The 20891-nt window shown below is 38.7% G+C and overlaps 1 protein-coding gene across 5 annotated transcripts in view; it reads left to right on the top strand.

Annotated features, from left to right (window-relative positions):
- The window catches only part of Atf7 (activating transcription factor 7), a 90907-nt gene that overhangs the window by 42013 nt on the left and 28003 nt on the right, over window positions 1-20891 (top strand). For 4 of the 5 annotated variants that reach the window (XM_074083492.1, XM_074083491.1, XM_020160304.2 and 1 more), the window contains exon 3: window positions 18711-18807. In XM_074083492.1, the coding sequence (XP_073939593.1) occupies window positions 18711-18807 (97 nt within the window). Of the gene's footprint in view, window positions 1-16236; window positions 17518-18710; window positions 18808-20891 lie in introns of those variants that run through there. The other variant, XM_074083493.1, reaches the window with a different exon arrangement.

Here is a 20891-nt window from a genome sequence, read left to right as displayed (position 1 = left end):
TTTCTTTAAAGCAAGTTTTAGTGGAACAGAAAAAATCTTGTCATTCATTTAACAGATTTTTTTTTTGTGTGTGTGGTAATATTAGGGTTTGAACTCAGGGTATTGTGCTTGCATAGCAGACTCTCTACCACTTGAACCACACCTTCAGTCCAGTTTACTCTGATTATTTGGAGATGGGGGTGGGTCTCATGAACTATTTGCCCAGACTGGCTTCGAACTGTGATCCTCCCCGTTTCGGCCTCCCAAGTAGCTAAAATTACCTGTGTGAACCACCAGTGCCCGGCTTAACAGATATTTTTGAGTGTTGCTTATATACTAAGCATTGTGTTATTCTCTAGGAGTATAATACTAAGTAAAATGGACATGGTGCTTATCAATGAACTTACTACCTCCTGCAGTTAATCTCAACTTTATATAATCAGCAGAAGTTCTCTGATCCTGATAATATTGAAAAGGTGAATGTGATTTATGACTCATAAATCATAAGGATTATCTTTAATAGTTGTCTTGTTTTGCAAATAGTGAAAAGATGAATGTAATTTATGATTCTTTCTCTGGTCTTCTCAATGGTACATTCTAAATGTTTCTGTTTCTACAAAACTACAACCTTGGGCTAGAGTGTTGTTGAAGTGGTAGAGCATACCAAATATGAGGCCCTGCGTTCAAATCTCAATACTGTCCCCCCAAAAAAGAAGAATCTGCAACCCTCTTTAATTAATGCCCTATGCTTATAGATTCTATTGTTAAAACATCTTGAGCCAGGCACCAGTGACTTGCACCTCTTAGCTACTTAGAAGGCAAAGATCAGGAGGATCACAGTTTGAAGCCAGCCCAGGCAAATAGTTCATGAGATCCTATCTCAAAACAACCCATCACAAAAAAGGGCTACTAGAGTAGCTTAAGGTGTAGGCCCTGAGTTCAAACACCAGTACCAAAAAAAAAAAAAAAAAAGTCTTGAAAATAAAATTTTAGGGGTAGTGAGTCAGAAGAAAAGCATAGACTAAAGTAGTGTGCCTCAGGTGTGAACTGAGACACCTAAGAAGACCACTCAGGCAATTCTGTTAGCGCATTCTCCCTTATGACAAGTCTGCACAGTGGGTCCTAGGCTCACCCTAGTATTGTAACTTGGTCTGCCAATTGCACAGAATAGTGTTTCAGGGGGAAAAAAAAGGAAATTGCTTTAAGTGAAATTTCCACAGTTAGAAAATTCAGATGATTAAGGACTGCATATGTAGATAGAGGGTAAGAATCACATAGGTCAGTCAATAACACATCTGACACTGTGGAATTCAAAATCTTATTAAGTAGAGTGTTCCTTAGGAAGAACCAAATTGGAGCCAGGGGCAGTGTCTCACACCCGTAATCCTAGCTAATCAAGAGGTGGAGATAAGGAGGATCAAGGTTTGAGTCCAACCCAGGCAAAAAGTTCAAAAGACCCCCATCTCAACCAATTAAAAAAAAAAAAAAAAAGCCAGGCATGCTGGTATGGACCTATCATCCTAGCTACTTGGGAAATGTAAAAAGAACAGTGGCCCAGGCCAGCCCAGACATAGATGTGAGACCCTCTTTGAAAAATAACTAGAGCAAAAAGGACTGGAGGCGTGGCTTAAGTGGTATGGCACCTGCCTGCCTAGTAATTGCAAGGCCCTGAGACCAGACCCTAGAACAGACCAAAAAAAAAAAAAAAAAAAAAAATCTGGAGGTAGATATAATCTCTGTGACCCTCAATTATTTCAGAATCTGATCTGTAGTAGAGAAAGGAAGGTTGGTGGGTGAGAATGGTTCCTCTTATAAACTCTTATAAGGGTTAAATTAAATACAATGCTGATATCTGGTTCCTTTTTGTGTGTGTGTGTGTGAAACTGGGGTTTGAACTCAGAGCTTTGCACTTGCAAACCAGGTGCTCTACCACTTGAGTCATACCTCCATTCCAATTTTATTCTGGTTATTTTGGCGATAGGGTCTCACAAACTATTTGCCGTGCCAGCCTTTTTTTTTTTTTTCTTTGTGGTACTGGGACTTGAATTCAGGGTCTTCACCTTGAGTCACTCTACCATCCCTGTTTTTGTGAAGGGTTTTTCAAGGTGGGGTCTTATGAACTGTTTGCCTGGGCTGGCTTCCAACTGTGATCCTCCTGATCTCTGCCTCCAGAGAAGCTAAGATTACAGGCATGCGCCACTGAGCCCAGCTTTTTTTTTTTAAAGCTGTGCCAGGGATTGAACCTAGTGTCTCACATATACTAGACACTCTATCACTGTGCTGTACCCCCCTGCCCCTTGTTCCTATTGAATGATGTTTTATTTTCAGGAGCAAACAGGTGAGGGATTTATGGTTGTGGATATAATTCCTTGGAACTGAAGTGTCACCTTTGTTATCTTTTGTCTTCTGGTTCCTTTCCTGCTCTTAGAATTAGAACAGTCATGTTTAGATTGAGATTATATGTATATTAGATTCCTATAGCTGCTGTAACAAATTGCCCTAAACTGGGTGGCTGAAAACAATAAAATGTCTGCCAGATCTCTCAGTACTTGCAAATACTGATACCCATCAATATGTTTAATGACCCGAGTATCCTTTTTCTCCTTTCTTCACCTAACAAATTAGGTTGTGGCAATTAATATGAAGGTTAATAGGATCCCATTAGCCCCCCCTGGTTTGCCTACAATCTAGTATAATAGGGTGGGGCATTCTACATAATTGAATAATTTATCATAATTTTAGGCCACAATAAAAAATTGAAGATGAATTTTTGGCAAATGTCTGATGAGACCTTAATACACACAAACCTTATACTCTGTTCTGACAGATATCTCTAATTTTGAAACTAGCCCATGAATAATTTTCTTAATTCAATCAGAACTTCATTGGCCTTTATGGATTCAATTCAGTAAAAAATGTTTGAACATCTACAATGTACCAGGCAACATGCTAGACACCAGTAACAGAAAGACATCAAACTAACTGTTCACTGTCTCATAGTTAGACACATAAAGATACAAGTACATTGTAATATGATAAATACAATAATATATTTGCAAGGACTGAGAAATCTGGCAGACATCAGGGAAGGCTTCATGAAGGAAATGATTCTTTTGAAAAGTAGAAATTTGCGAGACAGAGGTAGTGGAGAACATTCCACACATAAAAGCAGATGTGAAAAAAATGAAATAACATATGTTCAGAAACAGTGCATGTAGCTTGATATTGACAAAACAGTATGTAGAGCAGCAAGAGATGAGTCTAGATCAGGATAGTCTCCGAAGCTCCTGATGTTCTCCTGTATTAGATCCCTATGACTGTTGAGAAGTATGCATATTTGTGTTGCTGTATGGCAGCAGAGATTGCATTCTTTTTCTCTGCCTGCCTGCCTGCCTTCTTTTAATGTAGATTTCTTATCAGTGACCAGCATGCTAAAAAATGTCTCAGCTAAAACACCTAAAATTGAAGGAGTTTCCCATTTGCCTGGTTTTATTAGAATGTAGCTCAAAAATAATCAACCAGTTGAATATGACAACAAATCAGGCTAAGAATTTTTTTCTGCGTTAAATTAAAGTGGCAAGGCAGAATTAGAGCACCATGCTAACTAGTGGTTTATTCAACAGTCCTGCTATAAACCCTTTCAACCATTGTCTTTGACTTTTATTTTTTTTAAACTAGTCTACAACTTCTGTAGTTACTGAGTCACTGAGCACTTAAGCATTGATAGCTTGTTTTAAACAAAAGCTTATTACTCCATTTGGGAAGTGTGTGTGTGTAATCTTGTGAGCTTGCCAGCTTGTGTGTGTGTGTGTGTGTGTGTGTGTGTGTGTGTGTGTGTGTGTGTGTGTGTGTGATCTTGTGAGCTTGCCAGCTGGTGTGTGTGTGTGTGTAATCTTGTGAGCTTGCCAGCTTGTGTGTGTGTGTGTGTGTGTGTGTGTGTGTGTGTGAGATCTTGTGAGCTTGCCAGCTGGTGTGTGTGTGTGTGTGTGTGTGTGTGTGATCTTGTGAGCTTGCCAGCTGGTGTGTGTGTGTGTGTAATCTTGTGAGCTTGCCAGCTTGTGTGTGTGTGTGTGATCTTGTGAGCTTGCCAGCTTGCCAGCCCTCTAAGTACTGATTTTAGAGAATGATATTTATCTTTTTCTCCCCTCCCTAAGCTTTAGTTTTCTTTTGGCTTCACTTTCATTGTATCAAGTTGTCAGGGCAGAGTTTTGGTTATTGTAGGCTCTGAACTGAATCATATGTGCTCTGCTCATGGTAAGCATTCAAAAACTGTTTTCAAGTGTTTACAGTATTGTTTTTCCACACTGAAATTTTCAGTAGCTTAAACCGAAACACAGTGTAGCAGATTTTCAGAACTTTAGAGTTTACAGTTTATCTTTGTCCTTTCTACCCATTTGTGAAAGCCAAAGATTGTAACACTTTCTGTGTAGCAAATTAGAATATAAAAAGCATTTGATGTTTTTTCAAAGACTATATACCTCCTAACATCTTAATAAGAGTTTAGGAAGAGATTATATATTAAAAGTATAAATGCATAATATCAATATGCATAATTATTTTGATTCAAAAAGAAGCTTTTCTTGTTAAGAAATAATGTATACCTTTAGGGACTTTAATGGTATCCCAACTAAATGGCTACATGTGGAAAGGAAAATGCTAAAAGGCAAGAGCTGTGGAGAAAGCAATTAGCCATGTAACTGACACAGGCCCATACCCTACTGAATTGCCCCTATGATTTTTCTGTTCCTAGGAACTAGTGCTTTAAAGTTTTGTTGGTCATTCAGTCCATCCCCATAAGTAGCTACCATCTAAGGAAAGATAATGGAGCTGACCTTGTTAATTCTTAAACAGAATTCCCAAGAGTGCCCTGGAGCTTAATAAAGATCCAGAGGTTGGGTAATGAGGGAGGGGGAAGCCAGGAATAAGAAAAGATGGAGCTACAATCTAAATCCCCATCTTTAGTGAAGAGTAAGCTCATCTCAAATTTCCTGAGTTTCAAGAGCAACATCAGAAGATGCCTCTTTTACCATTTTGTTCTTCCCCAAAGCCAAAACAGTATTTCTAAAGAATCTTAGGGTAATAGGTGATAATGACATAGAGTAATTTATTTGGTGTACTGTATGAAAGTAAAAATAGAATTCTCTACTAGTGTACAACTGCTATTCATAAAGATGTAAATGATTATTTTTGCATGTTCCAAGTTTGTCAGATAGAAAATGAAGAATCTCTACATCCTGAAAACCATTGTTTATTGGTTACTAATGGCTTTAGCTCAGAGTACACTAACATTAGCTTAAAACTGTGTGAACACTTACAATACAAGAAGTTCAGAATTAGGACTGTTTTAAGAGCTAATCAAGTTTATCAAGGACCTACATTCTTAGCCAGACATGGTGGTTATCCAAGCTACTCAGGAGGTGGTGTCAGGAGGGTTGAAAGTTCCAGGCCAGCCCTAGGCAAAGGTAGTGAGACCCTGTCTCAAAAACAAAATATGAAAGGACTGTGGAGGATGTGGCTCAAGCAGTAGAGGGCATTTCTAGCATGCAGGAGGCCCTGGGTTCAGTCCTCAGTGCTGGAAAAAAAAAAAAAAAAAGCCTACATTCTTTCTGCCTCTGCCGATGCACCAATTTTACCTTTTACTCCTCATGCTTGTTCCCTCACTATCAGAGGACAAGAAAGAAGGGAAGGGAGGGAGGGAGGAAGAAAGGAAAGAGAGAGAGAGGAGAAGAGAAGAGAAGAAAAAAAAGGGTGGCCCCAGGAACTCTCATTCTAGCATTTCCTTTTATAAGGAGACAAAAGCTTTTCTAGAAAATGCTGACCTCCATCCCACCCCCACTGGATTTCTGGCTGCATGGGAGGCTGGGAAAGTGAATATCTAGTTTTTCAGTCTTTATATTGGGGGCAAACAAGGGAAAAGGGTGAGAATGAGGGTTAAGTAATCAACAGCATCTTCCTCAAACCTATTCCTTTTCTTAGCCTCCCTACTGGCTCCCACCCTAAGCAATCCAGTTATTCAAGACATTATTTGACAAGTCTTTTCAGGCCTGATAATCCATACAGATTTCCAGTTTTAAAGTGATTGGACACATAATTTAGTTTAAGTTCTTACTGAGAAAAATCACAAAAAAACTAGTAAAAAGAAAATATATTTTATTATTTTACTGTGATACTTGAGAATCACAGAGCAGAAGTTGAGATGACCAGGACTTTGGCTAAGTACATTTAAACCTTCAGTAAAATTGTATTTCTCACTTCCATCAAATTATAAGCAAATTTTAAAAATATATGGCTGAGCTAGGTATGATGGTGCATGCCTATAATTACTAGCACTTGGAAGGTACATAGCAAGAGCCTATCAAAAAAAAAAATTGGACTGGAGGTATAGCTCAAGCAGTAGGGTGCCTGCTTTGCAAGTGCAAAAGTCCTGAGTTGAAACCCTAGTTTCACCAAAAAAAACCCAAAAAAGAGCATGGGAGTGTAGTGGTAGAGTGTGTCCTTATCCTTGGTATGCCCAAGCCCCTGGGTATAATCCACAGTAACATAGTCCATAAATTTAAAAGAACAATACCTAGCCCTTTCCACCTAAACTGATAAGTAATATTTACAATAGTCTTCCCTTATCTGTGGGGAATAATGTTCCAGGATCCACTGTATACCTAAGAACATGGATACCAAACCGTATATACGCTCTACTTTTTTTCTTTTTTCTTTTTTCTTTTCTACTTTTTTTCTGTACATACAAATCACCTGTGATAAAGTTTATCAATTAGGTATAATAAGAGATTAATAATAATAGCTAGTGATGAAGTGAAGTAATTATAATAGTACACTATAATAAAGTTATATGAATGTGGTATTTCAAAATATCTTTGTGTCCTCTAGACCTTAGCAACCTCAGCATATGATTTTTTTTCATTCCTTAGAGCAAGAGTTTTTACCTTTTTTGGTTTTGATTTGTTTTGGCAGTACTGGGATTTGAACTCAGGGCCTTGCTTTTACTAGGCCAGTACTTTACCATTTGAGCCACACCCTCAGTCCTTTTTGCTTTTGTTATTTTTCTAGTATGGTCTTACTTTTATGCCTGGGTAGGACTGGACTATGATCCTCCTATTTACCTTTTCTGGGTAGCTGGGATGACGTGTGTGCCACCATGCCCAGTTTTTTTTACTGTTTTTGATGGGAAATCTTGCTAAATTTTTGCCCAAGCTGGCCTGACCTGGAATCCTCCTGATTTTTGCCTTGGAAACATAGGTGTGAGCCACAGTGCCTGGCAAGAACTTTTACCTTTTAACTTAAAGGAAGCACTTTATAGCTTTCTTCAGCATACCCAAATTGTCAGCACTACTACTCTTGTGGTTTGAACCCTTATTAAATCAAATAATTGTTACTTGAACAGAAGAACTGTGCTACCATGACAGTTGCTCTAATAACTAATTTAAGATACTAAGTGACTGACAGGTGGATAGTATGTACGGCATGGATACACTGAACAAACAGATGGTTTACCACCAGGGTGGGACAGAGCAAGACAGCGTGCTATTTTGACACACCACTCAGAACAGTACATAATTTAAAACATGTAAGTGCTGGGTACAGCTTAGTGGGTAGAGTGCTTGCTTATAAGCATGTATTAGGTCCTGGATATAATCCTCACCATTGCTAAGTAAATAATAAAAATAACATCTACAAATTATTTATTTTCAAACCAAAGTTGACCATGGCTAACTGACAGCAAGGAAAGTGAAATCATGGATAAGGGAAAGCTACTTATATCAATTTTTTTTTTCTTATACTGCCCAGCCCCTATTGGTGTTGGCCTATATGACCTCTAAAGCTCAAGTTTTCTTTCTGCTGTGGTTTATTGAGCATTTGCAGTTCACTTGGCACATACAGGAGGCTCTTGAATTTTCACGTTTGTCATAAACAGAAGGGAGCAAGGAACCAAGGTAGAAACAAATGATGAAATATGGCTGAGTGCCTAAAACTTAGGCTACTTAGAGGAATAGTTATACTGTTGGCCTGTAAAATGTTGAATAATGCACTGATACTAATCTCAGATCATAGTGATCAGTACAGTGTTGATCATGGCTTTCAGATTATGTTTTTGTTTCCCTCACTGGCTTATTGAATTGTTCATAACATAACTTTTTCAATATTCCATGGTGCACTTTATAGGACGAGGAGAATCCAGTTCTTGACACTGTGGTACCTTTGGGATGCTGATACTCATAAAATTCAAGTAGTTTGAATCCTAAAAGAAGATGCTCAAAGAGATATGATTAAATTACTACTAGAGGAGCCAGGCATGAAGACACATGGCTATAATCCCAGCTACTTGAGAGGCAAGGGTAAAAGGATCAGAACCCTATCTTAACACCAAAATAAAGCTGGGTGCCATTGGCTCATGTTCTTAATTCTAGCTGCTAGGAGGCAGCAATCCAGGAGGATTGCGGTTCAAAGCCACCCCGGGCAAATAGTGCCCAAGACCCTATCTCGAAAAACCCTTCACAAAAATGGGGCTGGTGGAGTGGCTCAAGGTGATGAACCAGAGTTCAAACCCCAGTACCAGAAACAAACAAACAAATAAATAAATAAATAAAACAGGATTGAGGGCATAACTCAAGTGGTAGAGTGCTTGCCTAGCAAGCATGAGGCCCTGGGTTCAATCCCCAGTACTGAAAGGGGGAAAGAACAAAAAAAAAGAAGAAGGAACTTAAAGGGATGCTGTTTATTAATTGACTTTTTAAAAACAGATGTTTTTTGCAGAGAGCATTATAGTTGGTACTAAAAATTACATTCAGCGATGGGATTAGCTATCCCAAGAAAATAAATTAAGCCACAAAAACATGACAACACCAATGTCCTTCATACCAAGAAGTGTTATAATATATTGAAATTGTCTTAGGTGCCAGAATAAGGGGGAGGATACACTAATTCTCACTTATTTGTATAATGAAGTTTACTTTGGAAATGGAGATGGAAAGCCATCAGATGTTTCTGAAAGTATGCCCTGTTGATGTCTTAGAAACTAAAAGTAATAGAGTTTCTGAACAGTTATTCTGTTACCACCCTGTGAAATTGTACCCAGAGCCAGGCATGATGGTACACACCTGTAATACTGGCCCTTAGGAGGCTAAGGCAGGAGAATTTCTAATTCAAGGCCAGCCTGGACTATATAGGGAGACCCTGTCTCAAAACAACAACCTCCACCACCACAAAAAACTGTACCTAGAATTTTGTCAGCTGCTAGAACCTTCTAAGGTATTTACACAGCCTTCCCAAACAAAACCCCTCACTCCATAGACAAATTAATTTAGCTTAGGTACAATTTGGTGAGGATAGTTCCTCCTGTTTTCTCTCCTTCGTTTCCCTGACAGCATTTTCTCTTCGAATATTTTGGGAAGAAATTTCCTGTTCTTATTTTTCCTCTGTAAATTACCTTGCTCACACATGCAGCATACAAGCTGCTACTGCTGTGGTTATATTTATTTTGTTGAACAATCCTGTGCTTTGAAATGATTCATTCAAGAGCCATGAAGCGTTCAAAGCAGGATGTGTGACTCACTTAGTAAACAGAGCATCTTGAAGGAGAAAGCAGTAGCCTAGACCTGACTGAGGTAGAAGTGAAAGTTCTGTTGGCTTTGAAGTATGTATGTGTGTGTGTATTCTGTCTCTTCCTTTCTTCTCTTTTCCTTACTTTCCCTCACAAGTGATATTGTGCAGTGAGGGTGAGAAGCCTTGTCAAGACTATTGAAGACCTCCTAGTTTCTTTTTTCAGAATATGTGATTAGTTGAAATGATAACTCATATCCAAAAAAAATCATTTGGTTATGCTTTCCACTACCTGCTCAGCCCTCATATTCTGTACTCTAAATCTTGCTCCTCAGTTCCTCAGTGTCTCAGGTTTTCTATGACTTTTTTTTAAAAACTATTTTCTTTCAGCAAAAATATGCCCAAGTATAGATAATTATAATAAAGTAAAGCCATTCCATCCATGAAATGCTGCCAAACCCAGAAACTTTGGAGAGAGAGGTAGTTAGATTTCAGCATAAATGACTTTTCAGACTATCACAAAAGTAAACTCAATTCCTTGTATTGTTCCTTGATAGTTTAGGCATTCAGGGCTCATTTCCTAATAATTAAAGAAGTCTGATTATTCTCCTCTCCCCTCTCCCCCTTCTAAAATGAAGAGACTTGAATTCATTATAGCTTAGGATATAAGAGCATTTTAAAATATGAGGCAAATCCACACAGAAACTGGGGCTATGGTAGCCAAAACCAACATTTCAGGAATGAATCTGGCTAGGAGTTGAGTGCATATTGCACAAAAATTTCATTGGTCACAATGCTTTACCAAGGATTTAGCTGAAAACTGTTACAGTCCTAATGTCCATATGCTTGTACCTGGCTCAGAATCAAAAGGCAAAAATTAAGCTTTAGTTTGTCTTGAGCTCTTATTTGACCTGAACCTTCTTTTCAGTTCTCTTCAGTGCTGCTATTTAAAAATACTTTGAAGAGAACATAGCAAAAAGAAAAAAAAAAAAAAAAAAACTTTGAAGAGAGTAGGCTGAATGGTATTCGGAAAAGAACTATTTCTAAACATTGACTTATTTTAAATTATTCTGCAAGTAATAGTTACTTTTTTAGTATAATACTTGTCTACTTTGAGATTTAAAAATGGAAAGCAGGGAGAAACTAGGTGAATATATGCTGCATGCCAGGTACTATACTGTCTTATACATTTTAAAGTGTAAGAGAAGGGGCCAGCAGAGTGGCTCAAGTGGTAGAGTACTTGCCTAGCAAGCATGAGGCTCTGAGTTCAAGCCCCAATGCTGCCAAAATCAATAAATAACATCAAGTGATAGAGTGCCTGCCTAGCAAGTACAAACCCCCAGTCACCCCTCAAAAAAAAAAAAAAAAAAAAGCCTAAGACAAGGATATAAGAGAGCTTTCTGGGGTGCCTAAAATGTTTCATATCTTGATCTGGGTGGTAATATACAGGTATTTGTTTAAATACAAAGTCATTGAGATGTCCACTTAACATTTGTTCATTTTCTATATGCTATATTTCAATTTAAAAACATTAAAAATCTTAAGATTCTATTCATTGAAATTTATTCCTGACTTACAATTCCCACCATCTTTGTTCTTCAGGCCATTCCTATCTCATTTTATTTAGCTCTGTTCATTTCATCAGTTTGCTAAGAAGTAGGATTCCAGATTCTCCAGTTACAGAAATGCAATGGATTTTTTTTTTTTTTTTTTTTACCAGAGATGTCCCAAGGAAAATTAACTATTAGTAAGAAACACCCAGGTATTGTGGCATACATCAATAATCCCAGGAGGCTCAACCTCCTGAGACTAGGGTGCATAGAAAGAGCCAGGCCAGCCTGAGAGGATGTCTCAAAAAAACAAGTGCTACTTGAGAGGCTGAGATTGGGAGGATCTCCATTCAAGGCCAGCCTGGGCAAATAGTTCATGAGACAACCCCCCCATCTCCAAAATAACCAGAGCAAACGTGAAGTCCTGAGTTCAAACCCCACTACCGCAAAACAAAAACAAAAACTTCCTTCTTGCTTTTTTTTAATCCATCAAAGAGTAAAAATCAAAAGTAGCCAGAATTGTTTTGATGAGTTTCTTCTGTATTATCTCTTTGTTACTAACAAGGCAATGCATGAGAATTCATTTAATCTGTTCTCCCAATTACATTGCCTTCTGTCTCCATCTTCCTAATTTCTCTACCCTAAGTATTTGCAGGTCTGTACTACATCAGCCATTTTATAAAATGAGTTTGGGAATTTACTGCCTGTGTTTTTTTCCTTCCAAGTTTCAGGTCCAAAAACATGTGCTGGCAGTTTAGCAAAAAAAACCTAAAAAACAATCTTTTTTTTCTTCCCTCTTTCTGTTACTCTGTAGTGGGTTTCTGAACAGAGAAACAACAGGCATTTTGCATTAAATTATTGTTGTGGAGGTTATCCTGTGCATTATACAGTATTTGTCAGCATCCCAAGCCTTTACAGGCCAGTAGCACCCCTGTAGTTGTGACAGGCAAGAATGTCTCCAAACATTGCCAAATGTTTCCTAGGGAGCAGAATTGCCCCTGGTTGAGGACCACATCCATATATAAACTGCACTGAGAGAAAGTGGATTTAAAGGGAAAGGAAAGATTGGCATATGCAATACAGGGGACTGAATCCAGGGCCTTGCAAGTGCTCTACCCTACCATGGAGCTTCATCCCAAGTTTTTTGTTGTTGTTTTTTTTTTTTTTTTTTTTTTTTTTCTTTTTGTAGGGAGGGGGAGGGAGAGGGAAAAGGGGAAGGGAGTGGGAGGGTGGAGAGCAATCCTGAGGTTTGAACTTAGGGCCTTGGGCTTGCTAGGCAGTTGCTCTATCTTTTCTTTTATATTTTCCTAATAGAATCTCACTTTTAGGTTCAGGCCAACCTGGACTGAGCTCCTCCTATTTACACTTCCTGCATAGCTGGGATGACAGGAACATGCCATCTTGCCCAGCTTTTATTTGTTGAGAGTGAGGTCTTGCAAACTTTTTGCCCAAGCTGGCCTCTAACTATGATTCTCCTGATCTCTGCCTCTTGAAGTTGTTAGGATGCTACAGTGCACTGTACCCACTGTTTGTTTGTTTGCTTGCTTTTTTTTTTTAATGAGGTTTTACCATGTTGTCTGGACTGGCATCAAACTCCTGAATTCTAGCAATCCTCTTGCTTCTGCCTTCCCAGAAGCTGGCACTACAGGAGTACACCACCTCTCCCAGTTCCCATAGTTTCTTTGGGCATATTATCTAGATCAGAACTGTTGAAAAGAAGTTTAAGGCAAGCTACATATCTGAGCCACATATATAATTTTCAGTTTTCTAGAAGCAACATTAAAAATTAAAAGTAAACAAGTGAAATTTAAATAATATAGTTTATTTCGCCTACTATGTCTAAAATAGTATTAGTTTAACATGTAGTCAAACATTAAAATTAACAGTGAGTATACTGAGTAAAATACATCTCAATTCAAATTAACCACATTGTGCCAGATGTGGTGGTACATGCCTGTGATGCCAGTGCTGTGGAGACTGAGGCAGCAGGATCAAGAGTTCCAGGCCAGCTGAGGATGCATAGCAAGACCCTGTCTCAAACAACAACAAATTTAGCCAAATTGCAAGTGTTCCATGCCTATGTGTGGCAGGTGGCTCTCATATTGGATAAGGCAGATTTAAATGATGTTGGTCTCTGGATGGGTTGCAAATTGGCACATAATGTATTTTCCCCCACCATTCATATCAAGAAACACTCCTCATCCATTTACTCGTCTTTCTATGCTCCCATACAAATCCTCTCATGTGACAAACTGCCTTTCTAATCCAATGTGACTCATTCTTCGGACCCATTTTTAATATCAGTCTTCTGCTGCCTTGAAAATGGTTAGTATCACTACATTTATTGAAAATTATTATTTACCCTGCAACCAGAATGAATGTTCCCTAAGGGAGTGGCTGTTTGCCAAAATGTTAGTCATAGGTAACTCCAAAGAACAAAGGAAGACCATTAAGGGTATTAACAAATGGGGCGCTAGATTTTTAAATAAGCAATAATTTTAAAAGGAAATCCTTTTGAGAGCTCCTCCACTCCTTTTAATTCAATGGGATAATCTCTGTTTTTACTAAGGTCAAAAATTGTATCACTTAATAATTTTAGCTCTGTTAATTGAGAAATTGCTTTTACAGGGATGGTTTTCTAAGCATGAAGTTCAAAACTTCCTGAGGGGGTATGTGGAATGGCTCAAGTGGTAAGAGTACCTGCCTAACAAGCGTGAGGCCATCTTTAAAAAAAAAAGTCATCTTTTAAAAAGCCATCTTTCAAAAAAAAAAAAAAATCAGGTGCTGGTGGCTCATGCCTATAATCTTAGTTACTCAGGAGGCAGTAATCAGGAAGATCATGGTTTGAAGCTAGCCCACACAAATAGTTCATGAGACCCTATCTCAAAAAAACCCATCAGAAAAAGGGCTGGCAGAGTGGCTTAGGGTGTAGGCCCTGAGTTCAAACCCTAGTACAAAAAAAAAAAACAAAACTTCATGAGGCCCTGGGATAGATCCCCTTATCCATCCCACCCCCTCCACAAAAAAAAATCTAGAGATTTCTTTTTCAATGCTAGGGATCAAACTCAGGGTCTCATGCATGATAGGCAAGCACTCTATCATTAAGCTAAACTCCCAGCTCCTGATCTAGAGTATTAAGTCTTAGTAAATGAGAGAAAATATAAGGCACATTGATATTTACTTTGACAAAAAGCTTCAGTAAACTATTATTCTCCCTTTCCTACCCCAGAGGACAAGAATTATATTAGAAATAGCAGGGACAGGCAAACCCCAGTATCACCAGAAATAGCAGGGACAGGTGAACTGGGGCCAAGATCAGGCTAGTGCCCTGCTTCTTGAAATTATGCCTCTAGATTCCTCCTCCTCTGAAGTGCACTCACGCTGTTCATTCAGGGAATCTGAATTTTTTTGGTATCATGAACCCTCTTTAGTAGTTTGGTGAAGTCAACCAATCCTTTCTCAAAATGCATTTAGTCAATTTTTTTTGTTACGTTTTGTTTTGTCACTGTGACAGATACCTGAGAGAAACAATTTTAAAGGAGGTAAGATTTATTTTGGCTCATGGTTTCACTCCATGGTCAGCTGGCCTCCATGCTCACCATTGCTATGGACCTGTACTGAGGCAGTGCATCACGGTAGAGAAGGCACAATGAAGGGGGTATTGGGCAGAAGTGCTTACCTCATAGCCACAGAGAAGCAGACAGAGAGGGGTCCAGAACAAGGTATAGCCTCAAGGACATGTTCTAGTGACCTACTTCCTCTAACTAGGCCCCACTACTGAACATTTCCATCACGTCCCAGTAATGACATCAGATTATGAGTCCATCAGTAGACTCATATGTGATTCAGTCACTTTTCAATGATTAAATCCATCAGCTAGGTAGGAAGCCTTCAGTATAGGAACAGCTTTGGGAGATACTTCATATCCCAATCATAATACAGAGAAATGTTTTTAAATTCATAAAATAAAATACATAGAGGACTGAGTGTGTAGCTCAGTGGTAAAGTACTTGCTTAGAATGCACAAGGTCCTTGGTTCAATCCCCAGCACCACAAAACAAACTAAAAGCAAAAAAAAACTTGCCCCTTTTATCTATGCATGGTAGCATACCTGTAGTCCTAGCACTAGAAAGTCCGAAGTAGGGGTTCAAGGCCAGTCTGAGCTGTGTAGTGAGTTGGAGGCCAGCCTAAGCTACATAGTTAGACCTTGTCTCAAAAAATAAAATAATCAAACAAAGTAAAAACGATTACGAAGGAAACTAATTACATTATAAATATTTGATAATTTATGTAAGTTCTAGAACATTGTGAAATTTTTTCAAGCTACCTACATGAAGTTTCCTTAAAGTACCTATAAATATATTTTTTAAAAAGATAGTATATAACAGTACCAATACTTACAAGCCTGTTGAATCTACTTTTCATATCTACCATAAAAGAATGGGGGTTTTTCTCCCCGACTCCATTGTAGACTAGGTCCTGATCAGTTCCTTTCATCAAATACCTGGCAATCTCAGATCCTGTACAATTACATGGTGTTCATTTGTTTGTCTTACAATTTTTATTAGCATATTAGTTGTATAGGGGGATTCCATTGTAACATTTATACATGTACTTAGAATGTATCTTAATTAGATTCACCCCCTCCATCATTCTCCCTCATCACCCCTCCTCCCCTTTTTAGAACAATTTCAACAGATTTTGTAGTTCTAGTTTCATACATATATACAAAGTACATCCACCATATTCCTCTTCCTGCACCCTCTCCATTTACTACCACCACCCTGAACAGGACCTGTTCTCCTGTCCTCCTTTTTTTTTTTTTTTCCCCCTTGCAGTACTAGGGTTTGAACTCAGAGACTCATGCTTGCTCTACCATTTGTGTCACTCCACCAGCCCTGTTTTGTGTTGTATTTTTTCAAGATAGGGTCTCTTAAACTGTTTGCCCAGGCTGGCTTCAAACCGTGATCCTCTTGATTTCTGCTTCCTGAGCAGCTGTGCTGTAGGCATGTGCCACTAGTGCCAGATCCTTTTTTTTTTTTAAGTGTTTATTAATTGTTCAAGAGGGTTTTGCCTTGGCATTTCACATATATATATATATATATATATATATATATAAATCCGATTAAGTCCCTCTATTATTTACTCTTTATCACCCTACTCCCCTATTATTTCAAGAGCATTTCCTTATGCTATCTTTATACACAGATGCAATGGATTTCAATGTTATTCATTGTTGTTCTCTTCCCTCTTCTGCCTCCATATAGTCTCCTCAGTTAGACTTACTATTACAATCATGTTCTCTCTTTCTCTCTATATATGTGTGTACATATATGTATGTAAGACCATTTATGTATTTATGAATATGTTTATCTTTTAGGTCTAGCTTCCACATATGAGTGAAAACATGCGACCTTTGTCCTGAGCCTGGCTTACATCACTTAACATTGATCATCTTCAGTTCTATCTATTTACCTGCCAAAAAACATAATTCATTCTTCTTTATGGCTGAATAATACTCCATTGTGTATATATACCACATTTTCTTAATCCATTCATCAATTGTAGGGTGTCTGGGCTATCTCCAAAGCTTGGAGATTGTGAATAGTGCTGCAGTAAGCATGAGTGTGCAAGTGGCTCTATCATATCCTGGCTTACATTCCTTTGGGTATATGCCCAGGACTGTTATCACTAGATGGTATGGTAGGTCTGTTTTTAGTTTTCTGTGGAACCTCCATACTGCTTTCATAGTAATTACAATAATAATTTACATTCTCACCAACAGTGGATAAGCAGCATTTGTTGTTGTTTTTGTTATTGATGGTAGCCATTCTGACTGGAGTGAGGTGAAATCTCTTATCATTTTGATTTGCATTTCTTCATATATTTACTGGCCATTTGTACTTCTTTTGAGACTTGCTTGTTTAGTTTCATTTGCCCACTTATTCCATGAGTTATTGATTCTTTACGGGTACAATTACTTCTTTAACCTACAAATATCACACTCCTGGTTAACAGACTATTCCTTTCCCAGACCTATCCCTTAGAAGAAAATCTGTAACTGAAAAAGTTGGTGTCAAAAATAGAAAAAAAAAACTATAGTTTTTGGTTAAATTTTCCCATACTTTATGATTTATGATGGATCTAGGACAAAAGCGAGTAGAGTCCATTTGATTGTTTGACTTCCTGGATCTTCTTTATTTTTTATTGAAAATTCCTTTGCCCTTCAGTCCTGTATGCCTTGCCTGGAAGGATTGTGGATGTTAAGCTGGCTTTAGTTGTGAATTCAGGGGAAATCTTTTGGATAAAATAAAGAAGCCAAGACAGTTCCATGTTGTTTTCCTGACTGGGTGGGAGCTAAGATGAGGCCAATTCCTGTGCATTTATTTTGCAGAGAAGCTGTGAGAAAGAGGGCTAAAAGGTGCAGTGTTTGGTGGTAAGTATGTATGTAAAGAAGAAAGTAAAAACAGGACTAACCAGTCACTATTTTTAGAATCAAAAAGACAAATAGAACATGTTTCAGAACCTTCTTGGTCAAGGAGCTGTGGAGCAGCACAGCATCCAGGCTGTTTCTGTGTTGCTGGCATGTTTTAATGAAGGGACATGGCCAGTGGCCTCAAAGGGACTTTTGGGGGTACTATTCTTTTGAATTATGGCTGTTCATCTTTTCCTTTCACCTCCTCCTTTTAAAGGGTAGAAGCATAAATTATTGTCCAGTAACCCTGTCTGTCCTACTCATAAACTGGGGTAGACATCGCCTCACCTCTTCATTATTCTTTCACTGAAATCCCTAAACAAATAAAATCTCTATGATACCTCCTTTTCTCTTCCCTCACCCTGCCTACAGGCTCCTCCCTACCCTGAAAATTTTTTTTTGCTTGCATTTTTACTCTGCCATTATACAGCCAGCCGCATTGTACTGGCCCCTTTATGGCTGTTGGAGCCCAGGCGGGCTTGCCTGATGAGGGGAGACAGCATTTGGCCAATGGGGCTGGTATGTGCCATTATTGCTGGCCATTGGGCCTCAGTCCTCTACAGCTCCATCCTGGCTTATTAAAACCCCGAGCCAAATAGCTGCACAAGCGCCTGCTGCAGCACTGTGGGGGCCAGGAAGTTAAATGGTTCTACTAATCCTGCATAATTTATCTCCCTGTTAGCCCTCTCATAAAATAGTACAATTCAGCCCCACCATGGAGAGGTTTGTTCTGAAATTTCCTATTTTCGTGATGACCAATGAGTGCCTACCCTTTCCCTCCTTTTTTCTTTATTATTATTATTAAAATTTGTTTTCCCTTGTTTACTATGAGTTTGTCTCAATGGTTTTTTTTCATTTGGACCTCCTGCCTGTACCCCACTTCACCAGCAATCTGTCTGCTTCTCTTGTTTGGACCTTATATTACTGAGCAGTTGGTACTGTGGTCTTCTTCCTCTCCTTCCTGCTTTCTGGGGCCTTTTTCTCCATCTCCTCACCTTTTCCAACATTGCTTTTCTCTTTTCAATTTCCTTCTCAATTCCCTCTTTCTAGGGAACAACTTCATTGCAGTCATTTCGTAGGACATTTTAAAAGGGCACTGAATTGATAGGGTGTTTTCTCTCTTTTTTCACATCTCCATTTCTGTTTCATTTCAGAGATTTACAAACGAGGACCACCTGGCAGTTCACAAACACAAGCATGAAATGACATTGAAATTTGGCCCAGCTCGAACTGACTCAGTCATCATTGCAGGTATTTGCTGCCCCAAAAGCCACGTGTCTTGCTATCACCATACAGTTAAGATTAATTCCAGGGACCAGATATACTGGGAGCTGTTCTCCCCTTCTCCCATCAAGAGCCCTTATGTGATTTGCATTTAATCTGGAGAAAAGAACACTAAGAGCTCCGAAGTTTCTATCGTGCCTTGCACTTTTTTAATAACAAGATTGTGTTCTGTGGTTTTAGAAGATAGGTGTGTTAAGGCTTTATGTTAGCTTTTTTCATTCTGTTCCCTCCTTACCTTCTGTTTATTAAGACTTTGGAAGATTTACAGACAAAAGATGCCTTTGACATTTCTTCTATCCACAATGAAGAGGTGAACAAAAGAAGACAAAAAAGCAGACCTAGCCTGGCTGCTTCTCTTCCACTGGGTGTCAGTTTTCCTCCAGCAGGCAGATTATCAGCTCATAAATTCAACTTCCCTTGTGAGCCCAGACACTGTTGAGGGCACATTTCCAAAACACAAACAAGACATTTAGTCAGTGGGACTTTTCAAAGCGAATTTGTGTGACCTGGAACCTCTCCAGTTGTTTTAGATTGTCTTGCTTCCATACACCGTTCTCAAGGGAGCACTCTTAGCAACTGCAGGAGTTTTGTTGTGCTATTTGCAGCTAGATATACAAACTAAAGTAGGATTTTTCTTTTTTTTTTTTTTTTTTTGGTGGAACTGGGGTTTGAACTCAGGGCTTTGCACTTGCAAAGCAGGCGCTCTCCCACTTGAGCCACACCTCCAGTCCGTTTGCTCTGGTTATTTTGGAGATAGGGATGGGTCTCACAAACTATTTTTTCCAAACTGGCTCAAATCGCAGTCCTCCCGATCTCCTACTCCCAATAGCTAGAATTACATGTGTGAGTCATCAGTGCCCAGCCAAAGTGGGCTTTTTCTTTTGATACCATGAGAGGTTCTGATTTAACCCAAGCCAAGCAAGCTTAACTTAAAATTTAATTTATAATGTATTTGGATGGTGGTTGTTACATGAGTTAAATACCAATTAAAGCACAATTTCTCTTAAGTACTACTAGCCAAAATGCTTCCCTAGACATGGAGATGGTAAGATAGAACCTTTTTTCCATACAAATATACAAGATAAAAGGGACTTGCCCTTATAAATTTCTTATTCTTTATGAATTCAGCAATATTTATTGAACATCTGTACATGCTAAACACTTTGCTAGGAACTTGTAGATTTTTAATTCCTGGGCAAAGGATGACTGGGGACAATATCATCATGAGTCCTAAGAAAACCAGACTGAGGTCTGAGGGAAAAACGAGTAGGGTGTAAGTATCTGTGGGGTAAAACATATTAAATCAGGGCATATATACATGAAAAAAAATTATTTTCAGACAAATAAAAGTGAATAATACAAATAGCAAGAATACTTAGAGAATTAAGTATTAAGTGGAATTAGAAAGTTTTTGAAAGAGATAATATGGGCAAGGTTATCAAGTTAGAAAGGTTCTTCCAAATGGGTGGAAGGGTCTATGCCAAGTCTCCAGGGTTGGTGATAGAATGTGCTAAAAGACAGTCCCAAGGGGGAAAAAAAAAAGTGTGTTTTGTTTGTTGAGACAGGAGTTCGCTGTGCAGTCCAAGTTTGCCTGGAACTTTAGATCCTCCTTCCTCAGCCTCCTGAGTACTGCTATTGCATTCCTGTGCCACCTCACCTAGCTGCTTCTTTCTTTTGTTACTCACTAATACCAGTTTTCTCAAAATCTTTAGTCATTTTATTCTTTGTCCAAATTCTCTCTGTTCTGTTTTTTCCTTGTATTAGTCAGCATTCCATCACCGTAATAAATACCTGACACAAATCAACTTATAAAGAGAAAGGTTTATTTTTATTCAGTTTTGGAGGTTTCAGTCCTTGGTTGGTTGACCTTATTGCTTTTGGCCTCTGGTGAGGTAGCATATTATGGCAGGGAGTGCATGATGAAGCAAAGCTACTCTCCTAATGGCTGAAACACTAAAAAGAAAGAAAGAAACCAGGGTTCCACAGTTCCTTTCAAGGACATGCCGGTGGTGACCTGAAACCTCCTACTAGTCCCCAGCTCTTAAAGGTTC

The sequence above is a fragment of the Castor canadensis genome, chromosome 8 (genome assembly GCF_047511655.1).
Source record: "Castor canadensis chromosome 8, mCasCan1.hap1v2, whole genome shotgun sequence".
In the NCBI taxonomy this organism is placed as follows: Eukaryota; Metazoa; Chordata; class Mammalia; order Rodentia; family Castoridae; genus Castor; species Castor canadensis.
This window is presented reverse-complemented; position numbering and strand designations above follow the sequence as displayed.